Source organism: Ochlerotatus camptorhynchus, unplaced genomic scaffold (genome assembly GCF_037179485.1).
Source record: "Ochlerotatus camptorhynchus isolate MF236.1 unplaced genomic scaffold, CSIRO-AGI_Acam_v1.1 ptg000191l, whole genome shotgun sequence".
Taxonomy (NCBI): domain Eukaryota; kingdom Metazoa; phylum Arthropoda; class Insecta; order Diptera; family Culicidae; genus Ochlerotatus; species Ochlerotatus camptorhynchus.
This window is the reverse complement of record NW_027040681.1, coordinates 1864665-1887582: the sequence shown is the minus strand read 5'-3', so window position 1 is coordinate 1887582 and position 22918 is coordinate 1864665. Positions and strand designations below refer to the sequence as shown.

General features: G+C 43.1%; 1 protein-coding gene across 1 annotated transcript; it reads left to right on the top strand.

The window, feature by feature from the left end:
- Positions 1–17386: 17386 nt before the first annotated feature.
- Positions 17387–22264, top strand: LOC135702313 (uncharacterized). Its single transcript, XM_065223343.1, has 2 exons — positions 17387–17676; positions 18664–22264. Exons 1-2 carry the CDS (start codon positions 17387–17389, stop codon positions 22262–22264), a joined length of 3891 nt encoding a protein of 1296 aa, XP_065079415.1.
- The last annotated feature ends 654 nt before the right edge of the window (positions 22265–22918 follow it).

The window sequence follows — 22918 nt, the reverse complement described above, 5'->3', positions numbered from 1 at the left end:
AGCAGACGAACTGATGGAGATTTTTATCAACATGACCGGTGCTCTACGTAAGTGCCGCAATAAGCCCGAACAGATCCAAGTGCTCGGTAAGTTCATCATCCAATATGGTGTCTAAACCGCTAACCATCGCTACCTGGAACGCTTGCTCTGTAAGAGCTAAACAGATTGAGCTTGCCGACTTCCTCCGCAAGCATAGCATCGACGTGGGTCTTCTAACCGAAACCCACCTAAAGTTCGGTGACAGCTTCTGGTTGCCTGACCACAACATTATCCGGCTTGATCGCACCAGCTCCAGGGGGGGTGGTGTAGCGGTCATCGTCAGAAAGGGAATCAAGTTTTGCACTCTGCCCCACATCCGCACTTCTATCATCGAGGCCATTAGTGTGGAGGTGGAATCACCAACTGGAAACGTTCGGTTCATCGCTGTTTACTGCCCACGCCAGTGTACCGCAAGCAACGGATTAGGAATCCAATTCAAGAAAGACCTGACCGCCATCACCCGTACTAGCTCCCGATTCATCGTTGGGGGCGACCTGAACGCCCGCCATGAAGCTTGGCGGAACTACCAGAGGAATCGAAACGGATGTCTATTGTTCGACCACGCACAACATGGACTGTACACAGTGCAATTTCCGGACGAGCCAACTTTCATCTCTCCAGCGGGAAATCCGTCCACGCTAGACTTTTTCCTGTCAAACATCGGACTATCCAAGCCGGAGGCGCACAACGATCTCAGCTCCGACCACCAACCGGTGGTGACTGAAGTCGGTGTCAACGTGGTTCCTGCTAGAGGCTGCCTGCGTAAAGACTACCACCATGACAACTGGGTGCAGTACGGTCGAATGGTGGACAGCAACATCGATGAAAATCCACTACTCGACACCGTAGATGACATCGACCGGGCGTTGGAAGGACTCCAACAGGCCATATCCGAGGCTGACGAGACATGCGTTCGACAAGTTCCTGTGAGGGGTAAGTTTGTTGCTATTGATTCCCACACCCAATTATTGATTCGATTGAGAAATGTTCGTAGACGCCAGTTTCAGAGGACTGGAGACCTGGGCAAAAAACGTGAAATGGCCGATCTGAACAGGCAGATTGCTTCCAGAATGGACTCACTCCGAAATGAAAGTTTCGGGCGTGTTGTCCAGAATCTGGATGACCGCTCCAGACCATTCTGGAAGGTAGCCAAGGTCCTGAAAAATCATCCCAAACCCGTTCCACCTCTCAGAGTCGAAAATGATGACGATCGGCTTTTAATTACCCCACAGGAGAAAGCAAATGCGATCGGCAAGCATGTAGCTTCATCGCATTTGCTTGGCTCGACTATCCAAAGTCCGCTCGATGATCAGGTTGCGCAATGCGTTCAAAACCTAGATACCTCCCCTTGTGTCGTGCCTCCGGCGGATATGATTACAGTACAACAGATTTGCTCAGCGCTGAAATGCACCAAGAACATGAAGGCTCCCGGGTTTGACGGTATATTTAACTTGATCTTGAAGAGACTCAGCATGAAAGTGCAGTCTCTTCTAACCGCTATCTTCAACAGATGCTTGGAGCTGCACTACTTTCCAAGCATCTGGAAAGTAGCAAAAATCATACCAATCCGCAAGCCCGGTAAGGATCCAACATTGCCTTCAAGCTACAGACCAATCAGCCTCCTTTCAGCGCTGAGCAAATTGTTCGAGAAACTCATTCTCAATCGTTTGCTCAAGTTTGTCGAGGAAAATAACATTCTCCTTCCGGAACAGTTTGGATTCAGAAAGGGGCACTCCACCAATCATCAGCTAGTACGGGTGATGAATAACATCCGAAGTAACAAAGCTGTATCCAAGTCCACAGCCATGGCCTTGTTAGACGTTGAAAAGGCGTTTGACAATGTTTGGCATGATGGACTTGTGTACAAGCTTTGTAACTTCAACTTTCCTTTACATCTGGTTAAAATCACCCTTAGCTACCTCCAGCAAAGGTCGTTTAAGGTATCGTTGAATGGTTGTCTCTCAGACACGTTTTCGATCCCAGCAGGAGTCCCGCAAGGTAGTCTGCTGGGCCCCTTGCTTTACAGCATTTACACTTCCGACATTCCTCCCCTCGGTGACGGTTGCGTGTTTTTCCTGTTCGCAGATGATACCGCAATAGCCGTCAAAGGAAGGATGCCTCGCGAAATAACGAACAAACTTCAACGATGCCTTAACGCCTTTGCTGATTATGCCACCACGTGGAAAATCAAAATCAATGCTTCCAAAACACAAACAATCATGTTCCTCCATCGGCAATCACCCAAACTAAAACCGACTCCCTCTTGTACTGTAATCATGGATGGCACAAGGGTTGAGTGGTCCGCCGAAGTAACCTATCTCGGGATGTTGTTTGACGAAAAGCTCCTATTCCGCTCGCATGTGGAGAAAACCGTAGTCAAGTGTTCCGCCTTGGTTAGGAGTCTGTATCCGCTGATTTGCCGCAGATCCCGCCTCTCAAGGGTGAACAAACTGGCCGTCTACAAACAAATCGTAGCACCTGCGATCCTCTACGCAGCTCCGGTGTGGGAATCATGTGCACAGACTCACAGGAACAAAATCCAGGTCGCTCAGAATAGAGTGCTGAGGATGGTACTTGATCGTCCTTTTGACACTAGAATAACAAATTTACACGAAGAGGCAGGCATTGCCAAAATAGATTCCAGAATTAACGAAATTAAGACTAAATTTGCACAAAAATGTAATTTATCAGAACATGCTTTGATAAGCAATTTGTATATAGTAGATTAGGTGTATATAGTAGTTGTAGGTTAGTCGTAGTTGTAAATAGTAGTTATAAGTAGTCTCCTTTTTCAAATTTTCAAACAAACCAATCCCACCAAGGTGGTCATTCTCTAAAACAGGCCTGATAGGACTAGGAACTGTAATTAATAATAATTGAAATTTCACAGGAACTAAAGTTGAAAAGACGCATCTGTGTCACTTGATAAGTTATACATGTAAACCACACAAATTCAAGAAATATAGATCATTTAAGTCAAAAAGTATGAACGGTAGTGTGGTTCTAGATTCGTCTGGAGTTCGACCGACTATGGTGACCAGTGGGCGACGATGAGGCTCATCGAGACGGGGGACAAGACAAACAAAAACTAATAAAGAGATACAAAAGACAAACGAATTAAACTCTGAAACTAGACATTTGCAACACATAAATCGACTGCATATAGCAGAGATCGCGGGTACCCAACACGTCTCTGATAGGGATATAGGGTTGTCTTCCTTGGGCCTCAAGGGTATTCAAAAGTCGCTCTCTGGCGGCGTCATTATCCGTACATTGCCAAACTGCATGATCGATGTCATCGTAACCGTTTCCACACCGACAGATGTTGCTGCCCACGAGGTTTATTCTATTGAGATGCGCATCTAGCGAGTAGTGGTTCTCCTCTAGACATCATTCCGATTCGAAAAATACCTTTATTGATAAGTATTTGACTCTCACTTTTCTCAAACTGGAAGCCACCATGTTGGATTTAAAAATGGCGTCACAAATCAATTTTTATTCTCTAGAGGTCACCCCGATTAAAAAATACCCATATTGATGGGTAAATAAACCACCCGACAATGATAAATTTGACATTCACGTGCACAGATCTATGCGCATGCGCTTAAATGAACCTAGTGAACAATCAACAAAAGTCATAAAAACTGTGCGAATTTGAATCGAACAGCTTCGCTTCAATGGAAAAGTAAGTTCATTTGACAATGAAAGAAGAAATGAACATGAGTCAAGCCAAAACAAACAGCATGAAAACTGATCGAAAGTGGTTCTGTTAATGTTGGCGGGGATCTGTTCGAAGAGAAGACAGAATGACTGTCAATTGAAAGTGATGGTTGACAGCTTCATCGTCACTTGACGATTTTGGATTGAAAGTGAGTTTGTGGGGCCCCGGTTGGGAATCTAAAATCTTTGACAGTGGTTTGTTTACAGTTCTATAGAGAACAACTGGTGCAAGTTTGATCAAAATAGTCCATCGCGTTCAGAAATAACGTCAAATGGAACTCGAAAGAAGAAAACGTTTAACGATTAACGTACCCCATTCTAGTCGAAATTCTAGTACTACACTATGTTTATTTTGATTCGCTATGAAGATTTCACAGATAAAATTAGGGATTCGTGGATTTTCCTATGTTTCGAGAGGTGCATCGATTAGCTTGGGACCGAAGATAGTACCAGAGCTGAGCCAAAAAGTTGAGCTCGTTTCTTCGGGACCTTCTGGTCTTAGAATTACCTCTATGGTTTACATCGCGACTGGACGTGGGAATGTGCCGGGAAGATTCAAGTTCGTGTTTGCCGACAAGTTCACGAAAAAGTCCATGATTTGGCAAGCGATTTGCAGTTGTGACCTGAAAACGGAACAATTCGTCACATCCTCGACGATAACATCCCAACTTTACATCAAAGAATACCTGAAAAAGTGTGTATTGCCGTTCATCCGCTAACACTACTCCAAGTTGGTTCTGGAGTGGTATGCTGCCAACAAGATCGATTTTATCCCCAAGCTAATGAATCCTCCGAATTGGTCCGGAATTTCGACAAATCGAAAAATGCTGGGCTATTTCAAAGCAGCGACTTCGACGAAGCGGAGGGGCAGTCAAGGACATCCAGCAAATGCGGGCAAAATGGAAGAAATGCTCTGCTTCCGTGTCCGTTTCCACTGTGCGGGCGCTGATCCCAACAAACAATTTTAGCTGCAGATTAGCTTATACTGCCAAAATTTGCCTTATGCAGCTAATTTTTGCCTGTATAAGCTGAGCTGCAGCTAAAATTGTTAGTTGGGATGGGCTCCATCAAGAGGAAGGTTCGAGGTTTCGTTCGAACTGGAAAAATGTAACCATTTAATGCTGTAACTGTGAAGTTCCAATAAAAGCTCTGTAAATCAACCATTATTGGACTTTTTAAAGTTATTGAATCACGAATTACAGGTAGCGGTGCCAGTGGTGACATCATGGCACGGAACTATGAGACGATGGTGGGAACGTACATCAGACCTAAGGCTGAAGCTAGCCGGTTTGGACTTGCCATTAACGCATCGACGACGAAATACATAAGAGGGAGAGGTTCTAGGGAAGATATTGATAGCCTCTCACCCCGAGTTCAGATTGACGGTGCCAAAATCGAGGAGGTCGACGAGTTCGTGTATTTGGGCTCATTGGTGAGCGCCAAAAATGATAGAGATAGCAGAGAAATTCAAAGACACATTATGGCAGGGAATCGCTCCTACTTTGGACTCCGGATGCGGCTCCTGTCGTAAAAAAAAATCATCGGCTCACAAATTTGATTATTTACAAGACGCTGATTAGACCGGTGGTCCTCTACGGCCACGAGACCTGAACTATGCTCGCTTCAGACCCTTGGTGATTTCGAACAGAAGGTGTTGCGTACCATCTACGGTGGAGTGCAGATGGATGACGGAACGTGGAGGAGGCGAATGATCCACGAATTGCACGAGCTGCTGGGAGAACCATCCATAGTTCACAATGAAAAAATTGGGCGACTACGGTGGGCTAGGCACGTCGTAAGAATGCCGGACGACGACCCAGTGAAAATGGTTCTCGAAAGCGACCCAACAGGAACAAGAAGAAGATGCGCACAGCGGGCAAGGTGGATCGACCAAGTAGAAGATAACCTGCGGACCCTTCGCAGACTACGAAGCTGGTGACGTGTGGCCATGGATCGAGTAGAGAGAGGACGACTTTTTCGGACAGCAGAGGACATCAAGGCTTTAGTCTGATTGGTAAGGTAAGGTAAGACAACAACTATCTGCCGTGTTGACCACGTAAATGATCTGGGAGTCATTATTGATTCCCAATTAACGTATATGCAACACATCTCGTATATTGTCAATAGGGCGTCAAGAGCTTTGGTATTCATTTTCACGATTGCAAAGGATTTTTCTGACATATATTGCCTCAAATCGCTATACTGTTCCCTGGTACAATCCACTATGGGTTATTGTTCTGCAGTATGAAACCCGAATAATGATAACGGCACTGAAAGAGTTGAGTCCATTTCACGTCGTTTTCTTCGATTTGCTCTACGGAAGTTGCCTTGACGAGACCTTTTTTGTCTACCCAGTTACGATGTCATCTGATTTATGTTGAGCCACTACGTTTTCGGAGAGATACTTCGCGGGCCCTGCTCCTCGCAGATGGTTTCCAAGGCTGAATTACCTGCTCTACAATCCTGGAAAAGATCAACGTGAACGTCCAACCCCGAGCACTACGAAATAACGCTATGTTAAGATTGCCTCATCATCGCACTATCTTCAGTATGAACGGTACTATAGCCGGCCTACAGCGGGTGTTTAATCGTGTTTCTTCAGTGTTTGATTTCAACCTGACACGAGAGAAGCTACGCCAATGTTTTCCCCGTATTTTCCCAGACTCAGTAAACCGTTGAATTACCTGACTGTGTATTTGAGTGTTTTGTGTGTTTTTATGAAGCTTGAATATATTTTCTGTGCTCACTTATACACCTTTGGGGCTATACCCAACCTGTTGATGTAAATTAATAAACAAATAAAGAAGGTCTTACGAACCACTCTTGAAAACTCAATCCATGATGATATCTTCCGAAGACATAAATTCTCAGTGCACCGATAGTTGTTTTTCAGTTGCGGTTGCCTCCTCCTCCGACCCACCTAAATCGATGCGTTTCCCCTGGGGTAGTAGCTTCTCTGTTATAGGACACCATCAAATGGATCATCATGAATGTGAGTACGGTGGTTTACGTAGGGGGCCTTTGCTGTTGGTGATTATTTGACAGACGTTGCTGGTGGCACACCCATGCAAACGGGGTTTCAGTTTGGCATGCCTGACTGGTTGGTGTTGGTTTTTGCCAACTCGTCAAAGCTACCCAGTCCATCCAGGTGAGGCAAGGGACCGGAATGGGGTGGGTTTTTCTGCCTCACCCGTGCAGTTGAATGCAGCGTCCACACCGGTAGCGGTGGTTTTCACGTTATATCGCGCTGTTGCAATCGGTTTTGGGGAAAGCCTCCAACTCTCACTGTGTGTGTGTCTTTCTCGATGTTTTGCTGCATTTTGCTGGATCTGATACGGACGGGTATGTTTGGGCATAGCAATTTAAATGGTAATTTCGGTTTTTAAGCGTGTTTTGATTCGATACAGACGGTGCTTCGAATGGAAAGGGCGTTTGGGATTTTTTCGGGAAATTTGATTAGAATAATGGAAAACACCTCGTGTGAGTGTTTTCCGGTTGCCAACGCGCAAATAAATGGATTAAGGGTTGCGTGTTTTCCGCAACCGGGTGGATCCATTTGTTTGTAAATTTTCTATTTCACAGTTCGTTAGCGATTGTCGAAATGGATCAAAAGAAGATTGGACATAGGGTAGAGTGCTACTTCGTCGTAATCGCCCATTTCTGTTCTATCAAGTACACGGTTAGAAAAAAAGTACCCAACAGTCAGTTCACTTTTACCTACTTACGACTAGTTTGTCTCCTTTTCTCCTTCTAAAGTTGTCAAAACGGAGGAGCAAATAACCCAACAGGGGTAGTAAAGTGTGCAAACCCAACGTTGAGTATAATCATGTTGTTAAAGGCCAGCTGTTGGAGTATTTAAATATTAATAGTTTGTTGATACCAGAACAATCGGGATATCGGGAAGGTCATTCTTGTGAAACCGCGTTGAATTTGGTATTAGCGAAGTGGAAAAATAACTTGGAGTGTAAAGATTCGATTGTTGCTGTTTTTTGGATCTTAAACGCGCTTTTGAAACAATTTCTAGGCCATTATTGTAAAGATCAATCAAGCGCTTTGGAATTACGAGTACTGCATATAAATGGTTTGAAAGCTATTTGTCTGACAGAACTCAACGGACTGTTATTAATGATTCTGTTTCCAGTCCCGTGGGGAATAACCTTGGAGTGCCCCAGGGAAGTGTATTAGGGCCCCTGTTATTTATTATGTATATTGATGACTTGCGACGTGTTTTACGATTTTGCGACATTAATCTTTTTGCAGATGATACTGTGTTATTCATTGCAGCTAAGGATTTAGATGATGCCGTTTTACACTTGAATTAAGATTTACGTACTTTAAGTAGATGGTTGAAGTATAAGCAGTTAAAATTGAATACAAGTAAAACTAAATTTATGGTAATTTCGCGGAATCGCGTAAATGAGAACGTCTCTGTTGTAATTGATGATGAAACTGTTGATCGCGTTCGGGAGATTAAATATCTTGGCGTGATTATTGATGACACACTTAAGTTCAACTCTCACATTCACAATGTCATCAAGAAAATTGCCAAGAAGTATGGAATTCTATTCGACTGAAAAACGATTTAAATTTTGTCAGCAAAATACAGCTATACAAATCAATCATCTCTCCTCACTTTTGCCCTTCCATTTTATTTCTGGCCAATGCAACACAAATATCGAGATTACAGCGCTTGCAGAATAAAATAGAGCGTTTGATTTTGAGATGCAATAGATACACTTCGTCAACTTTGATGCTAGACGCCTTACAATGGTTGTCAGTGAAGCAAAGAATTGTATATTTGACTATGGTTTTCATTTTTAAAGTAGTTAACGGTTTGCTGCCTCGATATTTGTGTGATCGAATTGAAAGAGGAAGTGACTTTCATAGATATAATACTAGGAACGCGGTTGAAATAAGTACACCACATTTCTTGACTTGTGCTTCACAAAATTCATTATATTATAAAGAAATAAATGTTTTCAATTCAATGCCTAGACATATCAAACGTTCAGCAACACTTACAGAATTTAAAAGACACTGCATTTCACACGTTAAAACTGTATTTTGAACAGTTATCCAGTGATTTTTCTTTATAAATTGACAAATTATGTATCTTGACGAAATTATCTCTAACGGATTATTTTATATGGATAGCTTTTTTTTTCTTTCTTTTTTCCTTGGTTTGTTTTTTCCGTCGATCTTGTTTTCCGTGCTGAGCACCAATGCTACCGACGTGCCAGGAAGGCAGCTCCCACACCTGGACCCTACCTATCGACCCATCAACTCATGAACCGGGGACCAACGGCTTTACTTCCCATCCGAAGGAAGGCGTGATCAGAGATGTTATGCCTCAGAACATCCCAGCGGCGCCTGTTGGTATATGGATAGCTGTCATAACGACTTTTTAATCATTATTGTAGCTCTGCAAACACTATTTCTGTTCGCCACGATGGTGATGGTGGATTTTTAATATTTGATTTAATAGTAGATTAATTAAAATAAAAGTAGTCTACAAAGGATTGAGCCTCGCGCGCGTATTACGGTATAGAGGACTGAATTTAACATTTGATAAACAAAAAATGCAATTTTAAAGCTTATTTGGAAGATACCTTGAGTTAGTAATAAGTTTTCTGGCAAATGTTTGGGGTTCGTGAGCATTCCTGACTTTGCTGAAAATTATGATAGCATCAGATTGCGGGGTTGCTAGTGTATATAGGATGCTTTGTTGATTGTTCATTAACTCTTGATTGCTTGTAATACTTATCAATATTTTAGGTGGACAAAAAGGCGAACTAAGAGGTGGACGCCTGAGCTTTTCCACATTTATATCGCTGGGAATTTATATCTGTAACTGAAACCAGTTCGATTTTGTTTGCCAACCTGGTTAAAATGTCATATTTAATTATCTTAAAGATAAATCGTCCAGCTCAAACCTTTGTAGGGGTAAGAGGTGGGACCATCATCATCATCATCACCTGCTTTTGGGTACAACTAATTTACTTTTGGATAGAAAGCTGGAGTAAAATTCCATACGAATTGCACATAAGTAAATGAAAACTACTTTGACCCGCTTTGCCTACTTTTGGGTTCCTGCACTATAGTGCCGAGATGAGTGAAAAGAACTTACTTTTGGATACTTGTTTTCTTACCGTGTAGTCAACATCTATAATATAAATGGATTTACCGTACACAAATCAATATTGTAACATTTAAAGGATTTGGTACACCTCGATGCCTTTCGATGAAAAAGTGTCTTTGCACATAGCTAATCGATGCACCCCTCGAAACATAGGAAAATCCACGAACCCCTCATTTTATCTGTCAAACTTTCATAGCGAATCAAAGTAAACATAATGTAGTACTAGAATTTCGACTAGAATGGGGTACGTTAATCGATTTACTTGGGACCAATAGGCTAGTTAAGTAGTGAGCCAATTTAAAATCGTTAGTTTCCACCGGTCGGTAATACCCTCGGTGAAACAGACGATCCAAGTCATTGTTTACGTTTCGAGTTAGACCCTTCTGACATGTTTCCCCTGAGTTATAATTATCACCGATTGCCTGCGAAAAGCAATTTCCCTAAAACAGATTTCCAAGTTCAATTCCATCCGGTCTCACCAAACGGTGTTTATTCATTCACCGCGTGGTGAGTGGTGGTGTTCTCTACACAGAAAAAAAAATCTGAATTTTAACTATCGCGTAAAATCTCCCCTCGTTTAATTTTGAGCTACAGTTGGCATAAACAACGTAATCGTTTACAATCTTGCATACAATATTACTAATTTAAGCGATATTGCGCTTAAATTTACATGGAATGTGTAAATTTACGCCAAATCTAGCGTTAATTGTATGTGCACTATATCTCGCAGAAATTTACATGAATTTTTCAAACGGTGTAGTACGAACTCCCCGCAAGCAGCTAGCTATCAAGGCTACCCTCAACCGCTGATCGGATTCAGTTCTAATAACCACCGTGTGTGGTGGGGTCCGACGTCGGCATCATCATCATCATCAGCAGCAGCAGCAGTGCTTTCTGCGCGTGGCGTTGAACATTGTTCTCCAGTACACAACGAAAGACTGCCTGTTGCAAGCAGCAAGCTTCAGCATACATAGAAGGAGGAAAAAGCCGCACCGCCTCTGATTGGAATCAGTAGCTCTTCGTGAGTCGTTGTGGGCCATCTATGCCAAGCGCGTCATACTAAAGAGTATAAACAGGGAGAACCCCACTCAATTCATATTCCTACACAAAACACAAGCTCCTGCTGCAGTTAACCATTAAGATTTATTATACAAGACCACGTAGTCCTACGTCACCATTGCGTACAACCCAGCTGTACGTGGTAGTTTTCTTCAATTCTCCTATTGGATTCACTATCACTATTACGGTAGTTACGGAACTTTCCCTACTGCAGCAGTCTCCAATTCTCGAGTTTTCAGTCAAATTGACAGATTTATTTTTACTTTCGCGATATTTCTGGCCTGACTTCCGAAAAACTTCTAAGAAGACAGAGCCCAATTTTTGAAAATTATATGTTCCAAGAGCTGGAAAATTTATGTATGGAAACAAAGTGCATATGTGGTGTAAAATATCATCTAAGCATGCGTACATGATTTCTTACAGACGATCAATGGATATTTGTCGTTGAATCGCAAAATAAAATCATAAGACAAGGACATTTGAAATGATCCCAACTCTTCAGCAGACGGTTGCAGGTAGCAACCATTGCACTAGTTGAAAGGACATTTAATGTACTTTCAGATGCAGCTGACCACATCTGCAACTTTTTGAAACTAAGGAAGATATATACCGTAAAACGGGGTAACTTTGATTGTTTTTTGAAGTATATTCTAAATGTTTTTTACATCAATGAATGTTTTTCAAATTTTTATTTTTTGAAACAAGTACTGGAGATCCTAGAGTCAATTCGTTGGTAACATGTTTACCAGGTTTTATTGCATTTGCACTATTTTTATTGTCTTTTGACTGAACACCATATTTTTTGTTTTGGGGTTACTTTGATAATGTAGGAAACCATGCGAGAATCGCAAAAAAAATTTGATCAAGAAACAAGAAACTTTTAAGGAGTATATAATCAGAAACATCATAGGCCATAAAAAAACAATATTGAATGTGTCATGACTATATATGAAATACATTAAATAAGTGTTTGTTTTAGTGCCTTTTCAATCATGTAAAATACAAGAAAAATTTGTTTCGCAGGTATTTGGAAAATATGTAAAACATTCTGCAAAAAACTCAATATGATATCAAAGGAAATACACTAAGGTAAAGAAAGGAACCAATATTTCCAATTCGGAAATAGTGCAGAAAGTAAATTTAATCATTATATTCTACTATTTGATAGTTACCCGCATTATCAAAGATACCCCGTTTTACGGTACGTCGAAAATTTGATGAAAAAATGAAAAATGTATCATTAACTCAATCACTTGAATTGATAGGAGTACAGTATCTTGGAGTAGGTAAGGTATTATAACTCTAAAACATCTTTAAATAAATAAATTCGGTCGATTTAAGAATAAAAAAATTCTCAAACAAAAAAGAGCTGCTTACCAAACATGTCTAATTCACCCAAAAAAACGAACAAACATATTTTACATGTTCAAACATGTTATTAAGTTACCAAAACCAAAACTGTCCAAATGACCTGAACTTTGCAAACTGATTTTAAAATTCCAACGTTACCAAATACCGCCGAAAATGACCTAAAATTTTTCAAAACGCCAAACATGGCCTTAAACTTCAAAAAGCAAAAACGAGAAAAAATGACGCCAAAAATGGTCCAAAATTGTTAAAATGACCCAAAATAGACATAAAAAGGTCAAAATGTCCTAGACTTTTGAAACTGACCTCAAAAATGCCATATTGGCAGAACAAGTTTGGTACTGAGATTAAATAACCGAACAGCCCTAAAAATGCCAAAACATCCTTAGAAACGCTGAAAAACCATAAAAACCTATTAATCATATAGATGACAATGAATTTCTTAAATGTAATTTTATTTATAATGCCAAATTATTTAAAATAATGAAATTCCGGGTCATAGATTACATTTATTTAAGAATAGTTCAATGCTGGATTATTTGTTTTTTACTCCATATATTTACTATTATGAAATCGAGACGCTGTTGTTGCCTCGAAAGTCATCTTAGACTTTCTTAAGGAAAGAAAGCCATCAGAGAAGTTGGGTTCATTATTATATGAAACCGTAATAGCTCCGACGATGGTGTATGGCTCGCAAGCCACGGTTCTTACGAAGCGGTCTAGGAAATCTTTGAGAAGGTACCAAAAGCAAATCTACGGTCAAATTAAGTCACTGTGTCAGATGGAGGATAACTCGTCTTCAAAAGATGGTCCCAGATCGATAACAAAGTGGATCCGGATTCTTCAGTTAAGGTATTGGGGACACATTATAAGAAGACCTGAGAATTATTTGCTCAAGCTGGCTGCGGAGTATAGATTACCACACAAAAAGAGAGGTAGACCTGCTTTTACTTGGTGGGATACGATTGCTCAGAGTATGTGGAGATTTGAGAACATACCAGTTGAGGAATGGTACGAATTGGCAGACGACAAAGAAAAACTGGATACGAAACTCAAAGAAATATACAATTTGTCCGAATCTGAAACAGATGACGAATGAGGATACTCTCTATCTAACCATCAGCATATAAAACTCAACAGCATATTCACTATCTTTCGGAGACTGCATCGCTAAGATTTTGGATCACAGCTCTTTCTGCATGATGGGTTTGACATATTTGCTCCGCAGTGTTCGGACGGTCCCGGGTCGGGTCCGGATTGGTCTCCCGGGGTTTGGACTCGTTTAGTGGGGGGGGGCTGGCTTGGCGCAGGCCGTTGGAGGATTGTATGGGGGTTGCTGTGGGATATCCGGACTTCTTGTTTATTGCCTTCTGGCCTTTTCCGTGTTGCATTGTTCAAAAGCTCTGTAACTGTTCTTGTAGAGAATTTTCTCAGCTATAACTTTGCAGAATATAGGGATTGATAGTCTTGTGGCATGGGGCTGCTGTTTTGTGGGCGACACTGTGTTCTGCAGTGTGACATAGTAGCCATGATGCTGTGCTCTATTCTACGCGTCTGAAACACCAGTGTTGCCTGCTGGACAGTTGAATCATGGGGCGGTAGTTGCTTGGATCATTAATAGCTTTTGATGCTTACAGTCTATCGAAAAGTGGTCTTACACAGAGTTGTGGCTGAGAGAGTTTGCTTCAGGCTCAGTTATCGTTTTTTGAAGCGGAGCGATATGGTTAATTGATGGATGGACATGAGCAGAATGTTTGGTTTTCCCATAGTAATTTCCATATAGACTTTGGACGGTTGGTGCCGTGTCTTTCTCTTACCGGATGGGTTCCGGTTTTAGGGGCTAGTCGGGGCCCGATCTGGGGCCGTTTGAGCGCTGTGGAGCGGAAGTGTTGGATTTTGCATCAGTCTAATGGGCACTAAGAGAGTAGGTATATCCCATTATTCAGGTTCGTCCGGCATACGTCAGGTATAGATTGGACTTCGTCTTGTGTATTGATGTTGCGTCAATTGGCGGAGCGGCCTTTGATGATTCGAGCAGACGTTTAATATTTTGTGGACAAAAGTTAAACGTTGGTTCCAATCGTTAGGGCTGCTGCGAAGATTACCGAATTTACTTCTATTCATGTCAATGTCAATAGTAATGCTCGTCTGCCAAACAACGACGCTGTCAATGTCAATGTCAATTAGTTATATAATAAGCTTATTAATAGAAATGAGTGTTAGTCAATTCTAAACTTCTTCTAACATTACCCAAAACTCACCTTTAAAATTCTATACTAGTTAGTTTGTAATGTGTTTTAAGTAGGTATCATAAGCATAAATAAGAATAGTTAATAATAATTACCAGAATTTACAAATGATAAAAATTAGTTTCGATAGACTTTTGATAGGACGGCCTTTAATCATATGTTCATATGTTGGATTTTCATTTTTTTTTTCAATAACAAACCTCAAATTTAACGCACTAAAGTTACATCTCGTATTAGATCATTTCTATACGAACTTACTTATAAGCTTATTAATAGATATGAGTGTAAATCGATTCTAAACTTTATCTAACCTTACCCAAAACTCATCTTTAAAATATTATACTAGTTTGTAATGTGTTTTAAGTAGGTATCATAAGAATAAACAAAAATAGTTAATAATAAATACCAGAAATTACAAATGATAAACTTTTGATAGGAGGGCCTTTAATAACATGTTTATATGTTGGATCTTCAAAAACAAGCTTCAAATTACATCTCGTATTAGATCATTTTCTATAGGAACTTACATATTAATATTAGCAATATTTATGTTTAAGTATCACCTTCTTTTCTAGGTGATTTTTTTTTTCTCTGCACATGATTACAATCCATCTCACATCATATAAAATCTTATTTAATATCAAATCCAACAGCATCGTTAAAATAAGATGATAAATAGCATTTTGAAATCATCCCATCATTTACTTTCACATTGACTCCACATAAACAAAACATCAATCATGGTTACACTGTATTTCAGTTTTTGCATACTTTTAATTATGTTTATTGTGATATTGATTAATGCTAATACTAATGTTATCTTTTGTAATTATTTTTATTATTTTTTTATGCAGTATAACTAAATAATTTCTCCTCAATATCATCTACCGTATAACACTACATCAACCAAATTGAATTTGAAATCGGTTGACCATTTTATTTTATTTTTACAGAACATTACAGTTTAATTAACACCCTTATTTTAGGACTGCGATCGAGGCCTCAACCCTTCAAGTTTATTTATCTACTTGGTCTTGTTGGTTTGAAAGTTACACTATTGTAGAAGTATGCAAATATTAGCAAATTAGTTGCAGTATAATTTGTATCTTTCAGATTAATGCCGATCGCGATGAAACCTTGAAGACACCTCAGCGGGAGTTCTGCCATACCATCTGTTCGCACCGGTCACCACTTTCACGGGTTTCTACCTAGAGAAAAAACCATACCACTGCAAGATCACTCACTCGATCATGAGTGACCCGAGTAGATGAACAGTAGGAGATATAGTTGACCTATTCTGCCCAATGTCCCTTATCAATCTATCCCGTACCATATCGATCGCTTCACGATCAACGGTAGGGCCGAGTGTAGGTAGCAAACCGATAAGAAAAAACATCGCACGCAGTGGTGTAGGTCCCTAGAATTTTTATATAAGTTAGTCCGCAATAAACCTTTCACAGGAACAGTCGTTTGTTTAAGTACACGTCGCGTGATTATTTTATACCTTGCAAACGATTAAATACAGTCCACATAATTCACCCCGAATAAGTACTCGCGTGTTAAGTGCTTTCTGTGCGCGTTATCCGACGACTTTAAAGCAAGTGATTAAGTCCCTGATTGAACATTTTGGTCCGCTAGAACCGGATCGTCGGGAAACGCGAAAGTGAAGTGACTGTTTAGCCACCGCGTGGTCGCTGATTATTCTCCATAAGGGAGAACAATAGGACACGGGTGTCTAAAGGCTAAAGTGGTTCGGTGGTCTGCTGCTGCTGTTGCTGCCATCGATCGTCTGTTGTTGCTGCCATCATCCTTCTGCTGCTGCTGCTGTTCCTGCGGAGAGTGCTACGACGGAGTTGAACCTGCCATCGTAGATTCGACGGATCCAGACGGATTTGCTAGGCGATATCAGGATAAGTACTGAGGGCCCTGAGCAGGTTTGTCTGTGGCGCGGATCTCTGTTGCATGTGAGACCGACGCCGGCGGGAAAAAAATTGCATGAGCCAATCGAAGTGAAATGAAAAATCGATTTACTACCGTGAATAAATATTATACAAATTGCTTGCATGATCAAATTTGTGGCGTCCAATTTATTTGAAGCTGAGTTGAGCCCTGACCATTCCACCATCTTGTTGGCTTTGTCCGCTTTGTAGGTTGGTTTTCCTTGTTCTTGATCTCCCATTTTGAATTGGTTTCATTGTCCAGTCAATACCGCGTGGTCGATTCGAGTATCGCATTCGGGTGAAGTAATAAGTTATAGTGAAAGTGTTCAATTATGCCAGCAACCGATGATCTACGGCTGCTGCACAAGCAGGAGCGTGCCATGCGGATTTCCTTGGACAACATTAAGGAGTTTGTCCAATCGATTAACGATGGAGCTGATAGACGTTCTTTGGACATGCGCATAGCCAGGCTGGATGATATCTGGCAACAATTCATCGATATTCGGATGCGCATTGAGCTGATCACTGATGGCGTCGATGATGAGATTTCCACGGACGAAACGGAAGAAACGGAGGAAGCAAGATTGCAACGGCAAGTCAGGGTCCAGAGACAACAAGATCGTGAGAACTCGAAGATAATTAAAGATTTCGAGAATGAAGTGTACCGCTTGAAGGAATCTATGTTCGGGTTTCTTCAATCTACATCAAGTAGTGCACTGCAAGTTCAACAGCATCAATCTGTAGCTGTACCACAGTCCAAGGTGAAGCTCCCAGAGCTGAAACTGCCCACCTTCAACGGAAGAATCTCGGATTGGGTCACTTTTTGAGACACGTACAAGAACCTGATCCACAATGATACTGGCTTGTCTAACATGGATAAGTTCACTTACCTGCGAACGTCTCTCATCGGTGGTGCGCTTCAGGAGATCGCATCGATCGAGATTTCCTCTGCCAACTACCCCATTGCGTGGACCGCCTTGGAAAATGCCTTTGAGAATAAGAAGTTGTTGGTGATGACCCACTTGGACTCGTTGTTCGCCCTAGAGCCACTTCGGCAGGAGAATTACGAGTCGTTGAGTAAACTCGTAAATGGGTTTGAGAAAAACCTGCAAAGGCTGTCCAAGATTGGTGAAAACCCGGAGGGTTGGAGCACGTTGCTGCAGTACATGCTCTGCAAACGTCTACATCCCACAACACTACGCCAGTGGGAGTCCCACTATAATTCTAAGGAAGTCCCACGATATGCTGACTTAATCAAGTTCCTGAAGAGTCACTGTTCGGTGTTGCAGTCTATCTCACCTGGAAGGCAATTCCAGGCTGAACCGAGGAAAATAGTTCGTCCTTCCACTAGTCATGCAGGTATCCAGTCATCAGGATGCTGTCCATTCTGCGGAGAATCTGCGCACTCTGCATTTAAGTGTGCGAAGTTTTCAAAAATGAGAATTTCGGAAAGGGTCGATGCCGTGAGGAAAAATTCGCTCTGCTTGAACTGCTTGTCTCCTGCACGCATCGCAAGATTTTGCACTAGAGGATCGTGCTACCAATGTGGCCAGCGTCATCATTCGTTGCTTCACGCGAACTCATCGACCACCGCGAATTCACAGAACAGATCTGGACCATTCCAAGGGAATCAGTCAAATAAGAAACCACAAGGACAAAACACGCAACCACCACAAACTAAGCCGACACCTAACGGTCACTCAACAAACACTCAGCAAACACAACAAAGCCACCCGGAATCTACCACGAATTCCACCACAAATGCAAGTAATGCTCATTCACACACTCCCGCCACAGACGGCCCCAGTACAAGCTACCACACTGCTCCTTTAGTAAACACACAACATGTACCACACACTGTTTTGCTCTCTACCGCTGTCGTCAATCTATATGATCAGTACGGCAATTCTTTACTCGCTCGTGCATTGCTGGACTCTGGCTCCCAGCGATGCTACATGTCTGAAAACATTTCTCAGAAGCTCAAGTTCAAAAGAACTCGTGAGCATCTGCCAATCGTTGGAATTGGAGGGTCTCGCACTGCTTCTGCTCAAGCAATTTGCGCTGAAGTTCATTCGCTCGTCACTAATTACGTGACAAATTTGAAGTTCCATGTGTTGCCTCGAGTCACTGTCGATCTACCCACACGAAGCATCGACATTCGATCGTGGAACATTCCGAAAGAGATCATCCTAGCGGATCCGACGTTCAACGAGTCCGGAGCAGTTGATTTGATAATTGGAGCGGAAGTCTATCTGGAGTTGATGATTGCAGAACGCCAGATCAAGCTTGGAGATACTGGCCCAACCTTGCAGAACACGCTGCTGGGTTGGATCGTTTCCGGAGGCAGTCCGGAAGTATCAACATCCCTAACGACAGTGTCATCCTGTGCCACTGAGAACATTGAAGAAGGATTAGCACGGTTCTTTGAGCTAGAATCGTGTCGCACCACCAGCACCCTATCGCTGGAAGAATCAGCCTGCGAGCTACACTTCGAGAAGACGACAACGAGAGATTCGAGTGGTAGATTTGTCGTCCAACTACCCAAGAAGCAATTCATGCTGGATCGTCTAGGAGAGTCGCAGTCTATAGCCATTCGTCGCTTCATGGCATTGGAGCGAAGACTTGATGCAGATCCAGCAGTGAAGAAGATGTATACCGAATTCATTGAAGAATATCTACGGATGCAGCACATGCGTGAGATTTCACCACGGGAATTAAGTACATTTCCAGTTGCTTATTTCCTACCGCATCATGCGGTGATTAAGCCGGACAGCACGACAACCAAGTTGCGTGTCGTATTTGACGCATCCTGCGCAACCACCACAAGAGTCTCGCTAAACGACGTCCTTATGGTAGGTCCTGTTGTTCAGGAGGACCTAAACTCAATAACACTTCGCTTCCGCCTGCGGAAATATACAATAACAGCCGACGTCGAGAAGATGTACCGGATGATGAAGACGCATCGCTTGGACCATCCTCTTCACTGCATTGTGTGGAGGGCCGATTCTGGAAAACCTCTTCGCATCTTCGTTCTGACCACCGTAACGTACGGTACCTCTTCAGCACCATATCTGGCAACGCGTTGCCTCAAGAAGCTGGCGGAGGAAGAGAAAGGAAATTTTCCTGCCGCAGCGGACACCATAATCTACGACTTCTACGTAGACGACATGCTGAAGAGCGTCGACAGCATCGAAGAAGGAGTGCAGCTATCCAAAGACCTCATCCACGTGCTGGGCACGGCTGGACTGACCTTAAGAAAGTGGAGTTCAAATTCCCGAGAGATCATGGACAGTATCCCACCATATCTGCGGGATGAACGCTCATCTTTGGACCTCGAACCTTCGAATTTCATCGTCAAGACCCTCGGACTGAAGTGGGAACCCCGATCGGACGTGTTCAGATTCACTGTACCTCAGTGGAATCCTGCTACTGAGCTCAACAAGAGGATCATATTGTCCGATTTCGCAAAGCTTTTCGATCCCTTAGGCCTGGTAGGACCTACATTAGTCCAAGCCAAGGTATTTCTTCAGGATCTTTGGAGAACAAAGTGTTCCTGGAACGATACTCTTCCCGAAGAGCTTCAAAACTGGTGGCGAGAATTTCGAGAAGGTTTGGCAGGATTGCGACTGCTGCAAGTCCCTCGATGGGTCGCCTTTGGAAGCGATACCATCTCCGCTGAACTCCACATGTTCTGTGATGCCTCCAAGAAGGCATACGGTGCCTGCATCTATCTCCGATGCACCTCATTCAATGGATCAGTCACTGCCTTGCTGCTTACAGCAAAATCCAGGGTAGCTCCACTTGAAGATTTGGAAAAGAAGCGGAAACAAACCTCCATACCGAGATTGGAGTTGTCATCCGCACTCACCGGCGTTCATCTGTTCGAGAAGGTCGTCCAAAGTATCAAGATAACTGCTCAACCATACTTTTGGACTGACTCGATGATCGTCAAATTTTCGTTCGTGGCCAACAGGGTGTCAGAGATCCAACACATTTCTCGTGGAGGAATCTGGAACCACATCGCTGGGTTAGAGAATCCCGCGGATGTTCTATCACGGGGAATGACGCCTGATATACTGAAGGACTACCAAATGTGGTGGCACGGACCATCCTGGCTTCGGCAGGATAAGACATCCTGGCCGACAACTGCTACAATCACTACTGAACACCTGGATCCCTCTCTTCTTGAAGAAAAAACTACTGTGTCAGCCGCTGCTCAAGTGATCGAGACCAGTCCAGTCTTCGGTCTACGATCGTCTTTGAACGATCTTCTCCGATTAGTAGCTCTCATCCGAAGATTCGCCCACAACTGCAAGAACCGTTTAGATCGTAGAGTAGGTTTCATCAGATATGAAGAGCGAGAAGAAGCGCTGCGTCAGCTGCTAGCTCTTGCCCAACAGGAAAGTTTCCCCGAAGATCTCGCTGAACTGCAGAAGAATGGTGAAGTCAAGTCTACATCGATGATCAACCAGCTCACTCCACGCTTTGTAAACGGGTTAATCCTGGTCGGCAGCCGGCTCGCGAATGCCAACATTTCGGCTGGCCGGAAACATCCAATTGTTCTTGACAATCAACACCCGCTGTCTGTTCTCATAGCCACTGACTATCACCGCAAGCATCTCCATGCTGGACAACAGCTACTGACCGCCAGCATGCGGGAAAGATACTGGCCAATTGCTGTTCGAAACCTAGCACGCATGGTCATTCATCGCTGTGTGAAATGCTTTCGTGCTCGACCGAAGCTCCACGAGCAACTCATGGCAGACTTACCATCGGAACGAGTAACTCCAGCTCCCCCTTTTTTACGAGTAGGAGTGGATTACTGTGGTCCGTTTTACATCCAGTACCCGTACAGAAAAGGAGCACCGATTAAGTGCTTCGTCGCCGTGTTTGTGTGCCTTGTAGTGAAGGCTGTCCACCTGGAGGTCGTGGGAGACCTCACCAGTCAGGCCTTTATCGCTGCGTTGAGAAGATTCGTCGCACGCCGTGGACGTCCAGAAATCCTCATGTGCGACAACGCAACGAATTTCATCGGGGCACGGCGTGAATTGGGTGAACTACGGAAACTGTTCAATAACCAGGAATTTGCGAAGACAGTAGCTGAAGAGACGGCGATGGACAATATCAACTTTAAATTCATCCCGGCAAAATCTCCAAATTTTGGTGGGCTTTGGGAGGCTGCCGTGAAGTCGATGAAAGGACATCTGAAGCGTACCCTTGGAAACATGGTTATTTCATCTGATGAAATGGCAACTCTGGTGGCGCAAATCGAGGCCTGCCTCAACTCGAGGCCGATTACGCCACTCTCGAATGACCCGAACGACATGGAAATCCTGACTCCTGGTCACTTTCTGGTGGGAAGACCACTCACAGAAATTCCAGAACCGTCACTTGAAGACCTCAATCAGACCAGGCTTTCGAGATGGCAGCGAGTGCAGAACTTCCTTCAACACATCTGGAAGCGTTGGTCGACTCAGTACCTTTCTGATCTGCAAGCTCGAACAAAATGGACCAGGCAACGGAACAACGTCTCCATCGGAACCATGGTGCTGCTATGTGAGGATAACACACCACCCCTCAAGTGGCGCATGGGACGAGTAGTAGAGATCCACCCGGGAAAGGACGGCAACATCCGCGTCGTTAAGGTTCGCACGAAGGACGGAGAGTTCCTACGAGCGATATCCAAAATTTGTATCCTGCCGATACGGGACAATGAAGCCACTGCAACATCAGCTCTAGGGAAGGATTAGTTCCTTCTTCATCGAGCGCTTTCGAGCGCTGCGGAGGCCTGCGGGTCTCCGCGTACCAGTTAAGTCTTTGTTTTTCAATTAACGGTCAAAAAGCTTAGAGAATGTTTTGTCGTCCATAGTCCAGTTCCTCCGCCGCGGCTGGAGCCGCACGTCCGAATTTCTGATGTCCGCCGTGTTCCTCTGCCCTTCATCTACCAGTCATCATCAACTGTCGACCAAGGATCACCCTCGAAATCATACCGAAGAGTCAACTACAACCAAATTCCACTTGGACAGCCCTGAAACATCCGATCTGAAGGCAATTCTTCATCATCTGATGGTTACTCGACGGGTTCATTGGAAGCGCAACCGCGCTAGCGGAGGCGGACGGCCTCCGCGGACCAGGGAAGTCGTTTGATCTTTGTAATTTATTGTTAAAAAATCGCCTTTCATCTTATTTAGAGAATTCCGGTCGAAGATAGCCTCATCCGAGGTCGAAGGGTCAACTAGCGATGTCGAATTGAGGAGGAATCCATGGACGATCCCCAACCATCCATCGACCACACAGGCCGTGTGACCGATGACGAGACAGACGAAAGAGGCATACATTCCAGCAGCTGCAGTACAGTGATATCTATTGTTATTTGTGTACATACGTTTGTTTTGATTTGCATG

Excerpts from the sequence above, each read along its gene's own strand:
- LOC135702313 (XM_065223343.1), top strand. The coding sequence starts at position 17,387 with ATGGATAAGTTCACTTACCTGCGAACGTCTCTCATCGGTGGTGCGCTT. Across the intron at positions 17,677-18,663 it reads GGTTGGAGCACGTTGCTGCA|CATCGACATTCGATCGTGGA; the intron begins GTACATGCTCTG and ends ACCCACACGAAG.